General features: G+C 53.4%; 1 protein-coding gene and 1 pseudogene across 1 annotated transcript; both read left to right on the top strand.

Annotated features, from left to right (window-relative positions):
- Nucleotides 1-13,588, top strand: part of LOC137463877 (zinc finger protein 850-like) — a 234,171-nt pseudogene extending 220,583 nt beyond the window's left edge.
- LOC137463887 (olfactory receptor 14A16-like) lies at nucleotides 4,628-5,655 on the top strand. Its single transcript, XM_068175270.1, has one exon. The coding sequence runs from the start codon at nucleotides 4,681-4,683 to the stop codon at nucleotides 5,653-5,655; it is 975 nt and encodes a 324-aa protein (XP_068031371.1). The 5' UTR covers nucleotides 4,628-4,680.
- Nucleotides 13,589-14,483: the final 895 nt, after the last annotated feature.

Below are 14,483 nucleotides of genomic sequence, written 5' to 3'. Positions count from 1 at the left end.
CAAGGAATGGCCTACTGCATATTTGCCCACTCTCCTCCTGAAGCCAAATGAACTTTTGGGGTGACCCTAGTTGTCTCTCACTGAAGACCTCTCATCTGCCCCGTTACCACTGTGACAGACGGACAGAGATCGAAAACCCTCCTCCTAAGGTCTGAGACTGAGACCCCTCCCACAGGGAGTGGGGAAACCACTAATGACACGACCTGTTCTTCTTCAGTAATTCCAATGGACTTATTCTTCATTGTGTTCATCCTGCCTTGGTGGTTTCAGTGGACTCACCTGTTCCCCTGCAGCAATTGCAACAGACTTTCATTGTCCTGCATGTTCCCCTCTTTTTTCCTCCGTGGAGTATAACTGGACCCCTGAGTTGACCAGAACTTTGAAGACTTCCCCGACACGACCAGACAGATCCCCATCGTCCGGACCAGTGAGGATCTTGCCTGTGTTGGTAGCTATTCCCATCCCCCTCTTTTCTCTCTCTCTCTCTCTATCCTTTTATCTCCTTTCTGATCCCCACTATTGCATTTACTGTTTTGGCCCCTAATAAAGGTGCATTTGTTGTGATTAACTAATAGTCCCTTGTTGTTTGCCTTTTTGCACTTTTGGGATCAGTGAAAAGAACCATCATGACACCCCGCACAAGCGGATCGTGACACCAAGGAGCTCATTTCACCTCTAAAATACTGCAAAAAGTTGTTCAAACCCTGGGAGTAAATGGGAATTACACACTCCAAGGCATCCACAGAGTTCTAGTCACATTGAGAGGATGAATCAAACTCTTAAAAGAGCTCTAGATAAGCTGATGATTGAAACCCGAATGTCATGGATGAAATGTCTCCCTTTGTCCTTATTAAGACTTAGAACTCAACCCCAGTTAGATCTGGGGGTGTCACCCTATGAAATGATGTTTGGGTTACCCTTTTTGACCTCACCCCAGAGGGTTGCCACCTATGAGGAAGGGGAAGCCAATGCCAAGAAATACGTTATGTCTATAGCAGAAACCTTCGAAGGGCTAAGACATAGAGGGGCAATTCCTCAAACTACCACCCTGGATTTCAGAATCCATAATATTAATCCTGGGGACTGGGTGATGATCAAGTCATGGAGAGATCAGTCTTTAACTCCTCAGTGGGAAGGTCCCTTTCAGGTACTGCTCGCCACCGAATCGGCCGTGTGAACTGCAGAGTGGGGATGGACTCATGCCCACAGATGGACTCATGCCAACAGAGTTAAAGGCCCAGCAGGAAAAACACAAAGAATCGACTACATATAACATCCAGACCAGGTGAAACGAGATTGAATCTCAAGCAGAGACTGAAAGACAACCAGAAAAACACCAAGACGCCTAAAGTCAAGCTTCCACCAACCAGTTTGAGAACTGTCTTCCTGTTTTAATGGGTGAGAATTACCAGCATCTGTTGAGGGGAAGTACACAAGGGACGGTAAGAGGTAATGGGAGAGCTTCTTTAAGAAAATAAGACAAAGGAAGGAGGGCAAGACCCATTTGTTCGCTACCAAGAAGATGGCATAGCCCTGCTGCGGGTAGCAACCCCGTAGGCATGGTAAGGTAGGGACAAAAGGCCATATCGGACCGCTGTCATTCCCCAACTGTCTTTGAATACAACAGGGACTGGAGGGCGAGACCGAGCTGGCCTCTGGACCCCTAAGTTACAATGACTATGGGTAGCAACCACATAGGCATGATAGATGGGAGTCAAAGCCATCCTGGACCTCTGTTAGGCCCTTTTGTCCATTCCAAATAAGTGTGTCTAAGGAAAACCTGAGATTTTTCTCCTGTTCCCACTGTCCTTGCCCACATCAACAGATGCTAGTATGACTCTTTCAAGAGAGAGAGAAATTTTTTTACTTAATTGTTCAAGCATAATGACATATAGAAAAAGAAAAGGGGGGTTTGTTATAGATGAGTAATCCTATGGTTGACTCTCACAATTAAGGGGTGAATATTAAGTATATGTTAAGTTGTGTAGATGTATAGTTATCTTTCCCTTCCCCCTTGCATTGCTATCATGGGATGCCCTCAGTAGTCAGGGCATTTGGGAGGGTCGGCTTGTTGCTATGGCAGCGCCTGACCTCCAATCAAGCTGTAAGAAAGTGATCTCCACCACTGGACAGTGAAGGAGGAGTGGATTGACAAGACTTTGGGAAGGGGTGGAGGTATAAAAGACAGAAAATCCATTTTATAGATGAGCACACGGTGACTGAATCCTTTGCTCCGGAAACTGTATTTATTCTTTATTCACTCTTCTGTTGTATTTTGACAAGGTCTTAATAAACCATTTAAATTCTTGAAAGTGAAAATTGTTTCTCACATGGGGTTGGGGAATGTGGGGCAAGGTTGTCCACACTGGGTCAGACCTCAAGGTAAAACTTCTCTGACCTGGCCAGACCTCCTGAGGAGCGGCCCTACATCAATATCAATCACAGAATGCTGCAATCACCTCTTCTCTAAAGAGAACAGTAATAAAGACACTCTTTAAAATAGGAATACATATTTCTCATAAGCTCTTTGAAATATTTCTCCATAACCTAAAAGGAAACCTTCTTAATGAACTACATTAGAGCAGAGGGAAATCAATGCACAGCCATGGCTTCTCAGGACTTGCTTCATCCTAATGAGAACCGTGGAGCATTTGGAGCTGAGCCCTGGAACCTCAGGGCCTGAGAGGAGATTGCATAAACCTGTCCAGGAGTCAAAGTCAGAGAAAAAACCTAAAGTTTCTCGAGCCATTAATGGGCGCCACTGAGGTCCATCCCCAACACAGGCTCCTCATGGACTCCTTGGAGGAGAGAACTGGAGGCCAGGATGGCACAAAAACCTCTCAGAGACTCAGAGTGAAAAGGACAATCCAAAGTACCTTAAATCCTTGAGTATCTCAAAGCATCAATGAGCCCCACTGAGTGTCAGTGCAAAGCTCTCAAGGGACTCCTTAAAGCAGATAATTGGGGCCATGACTGCACAAAGCTCTCACAGAGTCTGGATCAAAAGGGAAACACCAAGTACCTTAAAAGAACTGAAGTACCTTGCAGCATTAATGAGCCCCACTGAGTGTTGTTCCTGACAAAGCCTCTCCAGGGACTAATTACAGCAGATAATTGGAGGCCATGATTGCACAAAGCTCTCAGAGACTCCAAGGCAAAAGCCAAAGCCAAAGTGCTTTGAAAAACCTGCAGTCCCTGGGAGCATGAAGGAGACCCCAGGGCCATTCCTGAGCAAGGCTCCCCAGGGACTCCTTCCAGCAGATCCTTGAGGCCACTGGGATGTGGGCTAGGGGGGATGCTGAGGGCAGGACAAGGGGGTGACAGTGCTCAGCCTGGCTGGGGCTGTGCCAGGAGGCCCCAGTGCCTCAGGACAAGGTGTCTCCTGACAGCCCTTGGTGGCACAGACCCTGCTGTGCCCCAGGGCACCAAGACTTGGCTTCTCTTTGTCCCCACCTGTCATCAGTGCCTCCAGTTCTCTGCTCTGCCTGGGGCCTGGGGACACTTTCTCAGTCGTGTCCCTCAGTGGGACCCATTAAAAGTCAGAGAAACTTTGGAGCTGGATTCTGACTTGGAGTTCTGGAGAGGTTTCTGCGGATCCCTCTCAGGGCCTGATGTTCAGGGCCTGAGCACAAAGCCCCAGAGGGTCATTAAAGTCCTTGTGCTGTGTCTGTGCTGCTGAGCTGGGCCGGGCTCCTGGCACAGAGAGTGATCCTGGTAACCAAGGAGAGCTTCAAAAGCACATTTCTCTGGATGAGCAGCTCTTCTCCCAGCCCAGCAGGGCTGGGGCACTGCCTGCAGCCAGCCCGGGCACAGCACAGAGGCACAGAGAGCTTCAATCAGTCAGGGCTGGGAAGGTGCTGAGAAGTGCCTGGGGCAGAATCACTGGCAGCCCTTGGCACAGGAACCTCTGGCTGCAGGACAATGCAGCTGCAGCTCCTGGAGTGATCTCCTACAGCTGGAACATCCCAATGCCCACAGACCCTGTGAGTACATTCTCTGATCATCTCTTGTGCAGAGCAGCCAGGGCTGCCCAGGGCTGTCCTGCAGAGCAGGGTCCTGCAGCCCAGGGCGCTGTGCTGGGCCAGGGACTCTGCTGCCTGCCAGGGACAGCTCTCAGCCGGCCCGGGGAGCTGCTCCCAGCGCTGGGGGACAAGATGTGGGTGGGAGGAGACAGCTGGTAGGGTTTGGACGTGTTCTCCTTGTGTGGTGAGGATGCTGCATTGTTCAGGATAGCTCCCAGCATGGCAATTAACTCCAGAACATTTCCAAGCAGATTATACAGGGAGCACAATGAGCCAGGGGCTGCATAAAAGGGAAAATCCTGCTTTTTTAATCTACTGCTCTGGGTTGTCTGCATGGGAAATTGAGAGATTAATATCTCTAAATTTGGGTCGAGGAAAAAAAAAAGTTTTCTCTCTGATCTGAATAAAGCGGGCAGTGACAGAAATCAGCACAGGGTCGCTTAGAGGCAGCATCAGTGTCGCTTTTCCAGCCTCCTCAGGGTTGCTCTGGCATTGCCATCAGAGCCTCGGTCAGCACTGGCAGGGCCCAGCCCTGGGCACAGGGAAGCAGCTGCTGGCAGGGACAGCTCCAGGCAGCAGAGCCCCGGGCAGGCAGAGAGGGAAAGTGCCCCCAGGCTGTGCTGGGATATTTAAAGTCCTCTCCAAACCCAACTATTCCATGATTACTTTTTTTTACAGAACCGGATCCAAGGCACAGCCAATGTCCAACAGCAGCTCCATCAGCCACTTCCTCCTGCTGGCACTGGCAGACACGCGGCAGCTGCAGCTCCTGCACTTCTGCCTCTTCCTGGGCATCTCCCTGGCTGCCCTCCTGGGCAACGGCCTCATCATCAGCGCCGTAGCCTGCGGCCACCACCTGCACACGCCCATGTTCTTCTTCCTGCTCAACCTGGCCCTCAGCGACCTGGGCTCCATCTGCACCACTGTCCCCAAAGCCATGCACAATTCCCTCTGGGACACCAGCACCATCTCCTACACAGGATGTGCTGCTCAGCTTTTTTTCTTTCTGTTCTACATCACAGCAGAGTATTCCCTCCTGACCATCATGTGCTATGACCGCTACGTGTCCATCTGCAAACCCCTGCACTACGGGACCCTCCTGGGCAGCAGAGCTTGTGCCCACATGGCAGCAGCTGCCTGGGCCAGTGCCTTTCTCAATGCTCTCATGCACACGGCCAATACATTTTCCCTGCCCCTGTGCCATGGCAATGCCCTGGGCCAGTTCTTCTGTGAAATCCCCCAGATCCTCAAACTATCCTGCTCAAAATCCTATCTCAGGGAACTTGGGCTTCTTGCTGTTAGCATCTGTTTATCATTTGGTTGTTTTGTGTTCATTGTTTTCTCCTATGTGCAGATCTTCAGGGCTGTGCTGAAGATCCCCTCTGAGCAGGGACGGCACAAAGCCTTTTCCACCTGCCTCCCTCACCTGGCCGTGGTCTCCCTGTTTATCAGCACTGGTGTATTTTCCTACATGAAGCCCCCCTCCATCTCCTCCCCATCCCTGGAACTGGCCCTGTCAGTTCTGTACTCGGTGGTGCCTCCAGCCCTGAACCCCCTCATCTACAGCCTGAGGAACCAGGAGCTCAAGGCTGCAGTGTGGACACTGATGACTGGATGGTTTCAGGAACATTGAACTGCTGGCCACTTTCTGCAAATCACTTGAAATAAAAGTAACCTTTGATACTTCTTGTTTGTTTCATTTTGGAGGTTCTTTTTCTTCTACGTTTTCAATATCGTCCACAAATAAATGCCATTGTTTGTGCCATTTCTCACTTTGTTCCTCCCCACCTTCCCTGTGGCTACAGACTGTGTCAATGAGGGGCTGCGCTCTTGGTGGCTTTAAAGGAAGTCAAGGATGTCCCAGCAAAGTTTTCTGCAGAGATGCCCTTTTGTTGCCTTCCCTGGAGCTGCAGCAGCAATGTCTGTGTGCAGAGCAGGGGGCAGATCAGTGCTGGCACAGCAGCTGTGCCCAGCAGCAGCAGCACTTGGTGTTGCCAGTGCTGCTCCCGTGGCCCTGCCCCGCTGCCCTGGTGGCCCTGGTGTTGCTGCAGGGCCTGAGTGCTCTCGGGGCCGGGCACAGTCCTGGGGGTGGCAGTGCCGGGGCTGCAGCAGGGACAGGCCATGGGCACTGCTGGGGCAGCGCTGACGCCTCAGGCCAGGGCCTGGGGGCTCCAGGCTCCTTGCCCAGGCTCTCTCAAGAACACGGCCAGACCAAGGCTCAGCACAGAAAACCCCCGTGAGCAGCCCCAGGCTGGCCGTGGGCAGGCTGGGGGCAAACAGCATGGCTGGTGCTTTGCAAGGGCCCTGGGGGAGACGGGAAGGAGCAGCAGAGCAGGGGCTGACCCATCCCCAGTGCGCTGGACAGCCCAGGGCAGCGTCCCAGAGCGTCCTCATGGAGCTGCCAACAACATCCCCCCTCTGCAGCCCTGGCCTCTCCCCCAGCTCACACAGGTGCCCCATCCTTGCAGGCACAGCCACGGCAGCGCCGGCTCAGGAGCCCCTGTTTGCATTGCACACAGTAGGCGGGAGCACCCCCATGCTGCTGCTGTGGGGACATGAACCTGAGCGAGCACAAATGCCAGCAGCCCCTGGGGCCAGGAAGGGCTGGGGGACGCCAAGGAAACCACTCAGCTTTGTCCTGGCCTCTGCAGCCAGCCACAAAGTTTGTTCCCATCAGCTGGGAGTTTCCTGTCTCACTGCAGACGCTGTTGCTCAGAGCCAGGGCTGCCTGGCAGCCACCCCCAAACTGCCCTGAGCATTTCCTTGGCTTCTCCTTTGCTTTCTTTACTCTTCCCTGGTCCAGATTTCTTCCTGTTGCCCAGCCCTGTTCCCTCCCCTGCAAACAGCCCATCCCTGTTTGCCCTTTCCTCTCTGGCCCCACTCCCCCATTCCAGTTCCTGACTTGGCACCATGGGAACGGCCCTTGGGGAGCAGGATCATCCCACAAGTGCTGCAGGAATTGTCTGCAGGCTCCTGCAGTGCCTCGTGCTGCTCCCTTGCCAGAGGCACCCCAGGCCAGGGGGGCACATCTGGGCTGCTGTGTCTGGCTGTGGGGCTCCCTGTTCTGGGCAGTGAGGAGGGGCTGCAGAGGCTCTGCAGGACTGGCAGGATGGGCTTTGGGGCTGTGAGGAGGAGCTGAGGGACCTGCGCTGCTGGAGCTTCTGAAGAGGAGGCCCAGGGCTCCTCCTGCAACTGCTCCCAGGGTGGTTTCACAGAATCACAGGATCAGCAAGGCTGGAAAAGACCTTGGAGATCATCAAGTCCAACCTGTGCCCTGACACTGCCTTGTCTCCCCTGAGCCTCCTCTTCTCCAGGATAAGCAACCCCAGCTCCCTCAGCCACTCCTCACAGGACTTGTGCTCCAGACCCCTCACCAGAATTGTTGTGCTTCTCTGGACACGCTCCAGCCCCTCCATGTCCTTTCAAAATTGGGGGGCCCAGAACTGGACACAGCACTCGAGCTGCTGCCCAAGCAGTGCCCAGCACAGGGGAAGAATCACTGCCCTGCTCCTGCTGGCCACACAGTTCCTGATCCAAGCCAGGAACCATTGGCCTTCTGGGCCACCTGGGCACACAGCTGGCTCATGTCCAGCCTGCTGTCCATCAGTCCCTGCAGGTCCCTTTCTGCCTGGCTGCTGTCCAGCCACGCTGTCCCCATCCTGTAGCGCCGCAGGGGTTGTTGTGGCCAAAGTGCAGGACCTGGCACTTGGACTTGTTAAACCTCACCTTGTTGGGTTTGGGCCCTGGATCCAGCCTGTCCAGGGCCCTGTGCAGAGCCCTCCTACCCTCCAGCAGATCAGCACTCCCGGCCAACTTGGTGTCACCACGGTTCCATGAGGCCCCAGAGTGTCCCAATGGTCTCCATGGTTCCATGAGGCCTCCCAGTGTCACAATGTCCCTTTGCTTCCATGGGACCCCTTGGTGTCACAAAGTCCCTTGGATCCTTGGGCCTGGCAGTGTCCCCATGGATGCTTGGTTCCATGAGGTCTGGCAGGGCAGCAATGCTCTCCTTGGTCCCACGGTGTCACAATGGCCTCTTGGTCCCAAGGGACACTGTTGTGGTCTGGGGTGGTGGCGGGCACAACTTTCCCTGAGAGTGTTTTGTGCTAACGGGCAGGAGCCACGAGAGCCCCAGCACACACACACACACACACACACGGAGCAGCTCGGCAGTGAAGACACGGGAGGGTCCGGGCATGGAGCTCCAGCGAGGGTTTGTGAGGGTCTGACGCTCAGCGGTCCAGGGGTTAAAGACAAAGACAAAGGAGGGTTTAGGGTATAAATGCAGGGAAAGAGGGGGTGGAGGAGAGCATCGGGGATCTGAGGGTTTAGGGGTGGTACACAGGGAAAGGGACTGATAGGGAATGCCAGGGTGGATAGGCGGGGACATAAACCAAGGGGAAGACAGGGAAGGGAGAATTTGCTAGAACATGAACATATGAGGGTAAAAGGGGTAGGAAAGGCCAGCGAGTCAATGGGGAGGACAGAACTGGGACAAATTGACATAGTGCTGCAGAGCACCTTGGGGGAATCTTCTGTCCTCACCCTGAGCTGTGAGGGATGCCCGGAGCCTAAGGTGCATTTCTCCAGGGGATTGCTGTTGCCCTCTCCCCAGTAAGCTCGCAGGCCTCCACAAACACACACTGGAGATGTCTGGGGCCGTTCATCATTTCTCTGCTCTCCAGCACCGAGGCAGTGGACTCTGGCACAGCTCTGAGCTCGTGCCTGTGGCATCCACCCCTGGCAATGGGGCTCCATGGAGCTGCTCTCAGGAAACCCCCCAAGAGTTGGGGAGTGCCCCAAAACTGTCTCAGGAGTGTGAGATACCCCGGGATCTCTTCATGAATGTAGACTATTCAAAAACTCACTCAGTAATGGGCTCCCCCTATCTTAATCATCCCCAAACTTTGGCTGTCTCATTCCAGACTCCAGACCGCCTCCCCAGTCCCAAACCATCCCACCCCTCCTGGACATCAAGACCCCCTTCCCAAGCTGGATTCCCCGATTTCACACCTCCCAAACCCGATCCCACCCATCCTGCCTCACCCAATGCCCATCTCACGCCTCCTGATTTGCATCCCACTTTGCCCAATCCCTTTCCAATCCAATTTCACCCTGAGAAGTGGTGGAATTGAGTCATTTTGGGGTGGGATTCAGTAGTTTTCAGTGGCATTGAATGGTTTTGACATGACAGATGACCTTCTTGTCATTTGGAGTGCCAAGAAATAAGGACAACTAAACCAAATACCCCCCTCCCCCACCCCCATATCATCCTAAATGTCTCCCAGTATCGAAGATTCCCCAAAACGCAAGTAAAATGTGAGGCTTTAGATGCCTTTGGTGAATTTGTTCATTTTTACCCCAATTTTCTGTGTTTTGAAGAGAGGAAGATAAAAGATAATTAGCAGTGGTCCTGTAGAAGGGTGTAGTTTTCTCTGAAGGTCTGGTGATAGAGTAGATGGGCCTGGTCTTCCTCTGGGAATCCAGCGGAGAAGAAGCTGCTCCTTTGGGAATCCAGCGAAGAGGCTGTTCTGATGTCCCAGAAATGCTGATTTTTTGCAGGTAGGGATGCTTGGCTCTTCCCTCTGGGTGGAGCATCTCACAATGGGATGATGTAACCCCATCAGTCACGCTGTGAGTCATTCAATGGCCCATGAACAGAAGATATCTCCCCAGAGGCAGACATTGTTCTTGGAAGAGATAAGAAAACTGCCCAGCTGAACAGAAGATACCTGCCCCACCTCCAACAGATGGCAAATAGAATATATGCTTATCTTACCAGCCAGGACAGAGACAGGGAGAGAGAAACAGAGCAGGCAAAGAGAGGCAGGAGAGAGAGGAGGACACAAACACAATCAGCTGAGAAGGTGGCACTCTGCAAACAGAACTGCAACTGACTGAAAATGAATGGGACAGAAAGAAATAATTGTGTAACTTTATTTCCTATCAAAATACAATTTCCTCCCTTTCTCAAAACCTCCTCCCGGTGTCATTCAGCAGGGCTGTCAGAAAGTTCTTTGTTCTGAGTGGATGTTCCAGGCTGCAGCCACAAGGCAACAGGGAATGGGGATTTTCCTGCTCCTGGGGAGTTTGACATCCTCGCCGAGGGGAGGAGGAGGCAGCAGAAGGAAAGGGCAGCTGGGCTTCACCCATCCTCAGGGAAGAAGGGGGGGAAAAAATCTCTTGTCACATCTGTAGCTGCTCCCACAGGGATGTGAAGTCTGATCCCTGACCCCCAAGGGTCACAGTCCGGGCTGCCCTCAGGGAACGCTCACCTGGTATTGAGGGGCAGTGTGGGAGCACCTGGATCTTGGAGCAACCAGCTGCCCCCCGTGTTTGGAGGTGCCTGAGGAGGGCTGGGACGATGCCAGGGACATCCTGCAGTGACATCCCCCCTGTCCTGCCCTGCGTGCGCTCAGTCCCAAATCTGACCCTGATCCTGGTCTCAATCTCACTCCACGTTCAGACACACTCACAGTTCTGTATTTAATCTCATCCCAGTGCCAGCCTCGTCTAGTCCCAGACCCAATCCCAACTCCAGCCCTAAAGCCAATCCCACGTCTAGCCGTAACCCCAATCCCAGCTCTAATCCAAATCTCAGCCCCAACTCCAACCCCAGCCCCAGTTCCAGCCCCTTCCTAAACCCTCAGGCCCAAACCAAATCCCAGGTTCAGCCCTTCTGGGGGTTTGGGGGTGTCTCTGTCCCTCGGAGCCCGATGATGCTTGGGTGAGGTCACACAAGGGATGAGAGGGACAGAGACCCCCCCGGCCTCCCCAGGGATGAGAAGGTTGGAGAGCCCCCCCAGCCCCAAGTACACTCAGTGGTGGGAGGGACACAGAGCCCCTGGTCACCAGCCCTGCTCTTCCCACAAGTCACGTGGGATGAAAACACAAACAAATCCCAAACATGAATGAACTGACAATAGAAGCAATTCTGTGGCAATTCCAAGTTTCATCGGTTCCTGCAGAGCTCCAGCTCAGCTGCTGGCAGGTTCTGAAAAAAGAAAAGTGGAAGTTCAGCCCAACAGTGGTTATTAAAAGGAAGGGAAAGCTCTGTGTAGCTGTCACAAAGGCGACAGGCACAAAGAGAATTATGATTCTCACATTTGGCAAGGCCTTCAAGCCTGTGAATTCGGGACTTAATTGGGAATTTAGCTACTTGAGCTGGGCTTCTTGTAGGACTTTTAGCAGCCTTGTGTTCCTCGCCTTGGGGTGAATGAACCTTGTCAGTCTCGCTGGCATCATTTCCTCCCTTTCCTCCAGTGATTTTAACAAACTTTTCAAGGAAGGACAACAAAATATTTTCTTTACACTGGTCACCCACAACAGCCATTTTCCTCATAAGTTCTCCCATAAGTCCCTCAGAGGAAACTGTGTCCAAGTTTCCAAGAGTTCCTCCAGAAAGAGCTAGAACCTCCTCAGAGGAGGGAACCATGCTGTTGTCAAAGGCACTTGGAGTCAGAGAACAGTGTCCTGAACTCTCTGCACTGAAATAATGTCACAATCGGGTTAATAAAATTGTTAGAGAGATGCCTCTGCCCCAATTAGGGTTAAGGCTAACGAGACCAAATCCAAAGTGGATTTTATTGAACAGTAAATATGAGGTAGAGAGAGAGAGATGGAAGAAAGAGAAAAGAGGGGAGAGCAAGAGAGTGACAGGGACAGAGACCTCCCCTGGGGTGGGCAAGTGTGACATTGTCCACTGTGTGCGGGGCCTTCCCAGGATGGGGGTTTTACACCTGAGCCAGTTTGGTAAAGGGGGGTGGTGTTCAGCCCCCACCCCGAGCTGGGATTGCCTCACTGTTTCAGGGTGCAATGTAAGATGTAACCCAAAGTATGTTTTCAGTCACCATCTTCATAAACTGTGATAAACAGGTGGAGCAGTGTTCTTTATCTCTTCCATGACTCAGCCCTGATAACGCCCTCCAGGGGCTGTCTTCTGTTAATGGGCCATTGAGTGCCACTGCAGGACTGATAAAATTACATCATCCCATTGTGGGATGCTCCGCCCAGAGGGAGGAACCAAGCATTCCTACCTGGATAAAATCTCACCCTTCCAACACCAGGACCACCTTGCCTACTGGATTCCCAGAGGACAAGAGCTCCATAACAACCACAGGACCTTCAGAGAAAGACCAGACCCTTCCACAGGATCGCCGCTTTGACAGAATCACGTTCATCATTCCAACAGGACTGCAGCCACCATTTCATCAGACTGCTACCACCACCCTGACCAAAGGGGTGTCAGGTTAGATCCTGACTGCCAGATTAAGTCAGTGTTTCTGTATCATTGCCTTGACCTTGATTTTCTTATTAAATTGTAATTCAGGCATAAATTCCCCCCCTGGTTTGCCCCAAACCAGTACAAAACTCAATGTGCGCACCCCTTGTTTTCTTCCGAAAAGAAAATGTCCCATCCCCAGACCTTCCCCACATGGAGGAGGAGGCTGCGAGGAAGAGGAAGGAGCCCTGGGACACCCAGGCAGGTGAGGAGGAAGTCAGTGCCCCTTTCCCCCTCTCTCCTGCTCCATCTCCCAGCCCAGCACGACCCCCGGCTGCAGAAGAGCCCCGCTGCCTGTGCCGTCCTGCCGGGGACGCACTGGGGGGATCTCCTTGCCCTTCCCTGTTGCACGGAGGCAAATCCCATCCGCTCCTTGTCCTTCCTCCCCCAGAGCAGGAGCTGAGGATGGAGAGCAGGGAGGACAAATCCCCGGAGCAGAGCCTCGTGGAAGAGGCCGTTTTGAGCGGCTCCACAGCGCAAGAACCCAACGGGGAGGAAAAGCCCCGGAGATGCCGCACGAGGAGGGGCTGCAAACGCAGATCGCGGGGATCTGAGGAGGAAAGACCCACCCTGGGGCAGGCAGGTGGACAGAGCTCCAGCCAGAGCTCAGAGCTGGTGGTCCATGAGCAGGTTCATGACGGGAAGACACTCTACGAGTGCTTGGATTGTGGGAAGAACTTCAGGAGGAGCTACAACCTGCTCCGTCACCAGATGATCCACACTGGGGAATGGCTCTATGAGTGTGAGGAGTGTGGGAAGGGCTTCAGAGATAGGTCCAACCTGACTGTCCACCAGAGGATCCACACCGGGGAGAAGCCCTACAAGTGTGGCGAGTGTGGGAAGGCCTTCAGAGACAGGTCCTGCCTGATTGCCCACCTGAAGATGCACAGCGGGGAGAGGCCCTACGAGTGTCCCAAGTGTCAAAAGAGGTTTCAGACCAGCTCCATTCTCCTTAATCACCAGTGGATTCACACCGAGGAGAGGCCCTTCCGCTGCCCTGACTGCGGGAAGGGCTTCAAGCGCAACTCCCACCTCGTCAGGCACCAGCACATCCACACCAGGGAGAGGCCCTGTCAGTGTCCCCAGTGTGGGAAGAGCTTCTCCAGCAGCTCTCACTTGACCAGACACCAACGGAGGCACCGGTAAGGGAAGCCCTGCGAGTGCCCCGAGTGCGGGAAGAGCTTCGTGCGCTGCTCCAGCTCCATCCCCCACTGCAGGACCCACGTTGTTCAGAGCCCTGGTGACCCACATTCCCACTGATCCCTGCTGAGAAGACAGCTGGCTGGTGGTCTCCACGTCCTCCTGAACATCCATCAGGACTCTGATCTATACCAGTAATTCATTGGGAAGAAGTGATTTGTTGACTTTACACCCCATAAAATCTCACCTGGTCTGTCCAGTTATTTCTTCTGGTGGCATCAACGAAAACTGGGGTGAAAATAAAGAAACTAAACCAAGAGATCGAAAGCTGCACCCTTTACTGGGATTTGGGGGGTGAATTTGGGGTTGGTTCAAGGCAATATTTGGGTGTTCTGAGGTTGTCAAAGCCAGACGACATGGCCATCATCTCATAGGTGTGCCAGCAGAACATGCCCACCTGAGACCAGCTGTTCTCCAGGAATTCTGGTTGTCTGTCCCAGTGTCTGGCCTGGGTCTCTCCATTTGAGATGCCCTCCCAAAGTGCCCAAGTTGCTGCTCAAGTGCCTGAGCTGCTGTGGGCTGTGGATGTTCCTGTCCACCAACCTCTCCTGGTCAGTGCCATGGGGGGTGGGAGGGGGTTTAGGGGCTCCTGGGGGGACTGGGAAAGGCTTCTGTCAATCTTGTGGGCATTTGTGGTGCTGGGAAGGGGCTTGGCAGGGTCTGTGAGGGAGGTTTGGGTCCCTGACAAGGCTGTGTGGCTTGGAGAGAATTTGGGTGGGTCTTTGGGGAGATGGAAAGGGGTTTGGCTGGTTCTTGGGGTCATTTATCTTGCAGGGAGTGGTTGAGGGTGTCCTGACTGGGAGCTGTGGGATGGTTGAGGTGTCCGGGAGTAGCTGTGGGGCTGGGAGGGGTTTTTTGGGTGGTCGTGACCCCCCAGAACCCCAAAGCAGCCACCAGACCCCACTCCCCCAAGATACTGCCAGGGGTTGGGGTCCCCATGTTGATGTTCATCCTCCTGGTGCTGCAGGAGAAGGTGAGGG

This window comes from Anomalospiza imberbis, chromosome 31 (assembly GCF_031753505.1).
Source record: "Anomalospiza imberbis isolate Cuckoo-Finch-1a 21T00152 chromosome 31, ASM3175350v1, whole genome shotgun sequence".
NCBI classification, from domain to species: Eukaryota; Metazoa; Chordata; class Aves; order Passeriformes; family Viduidae; genus Anomalospiza; species Anomalospiza imberbis.
This window is presented reverse-complemented; position numbering and strand designations above follow the sequence as displayed.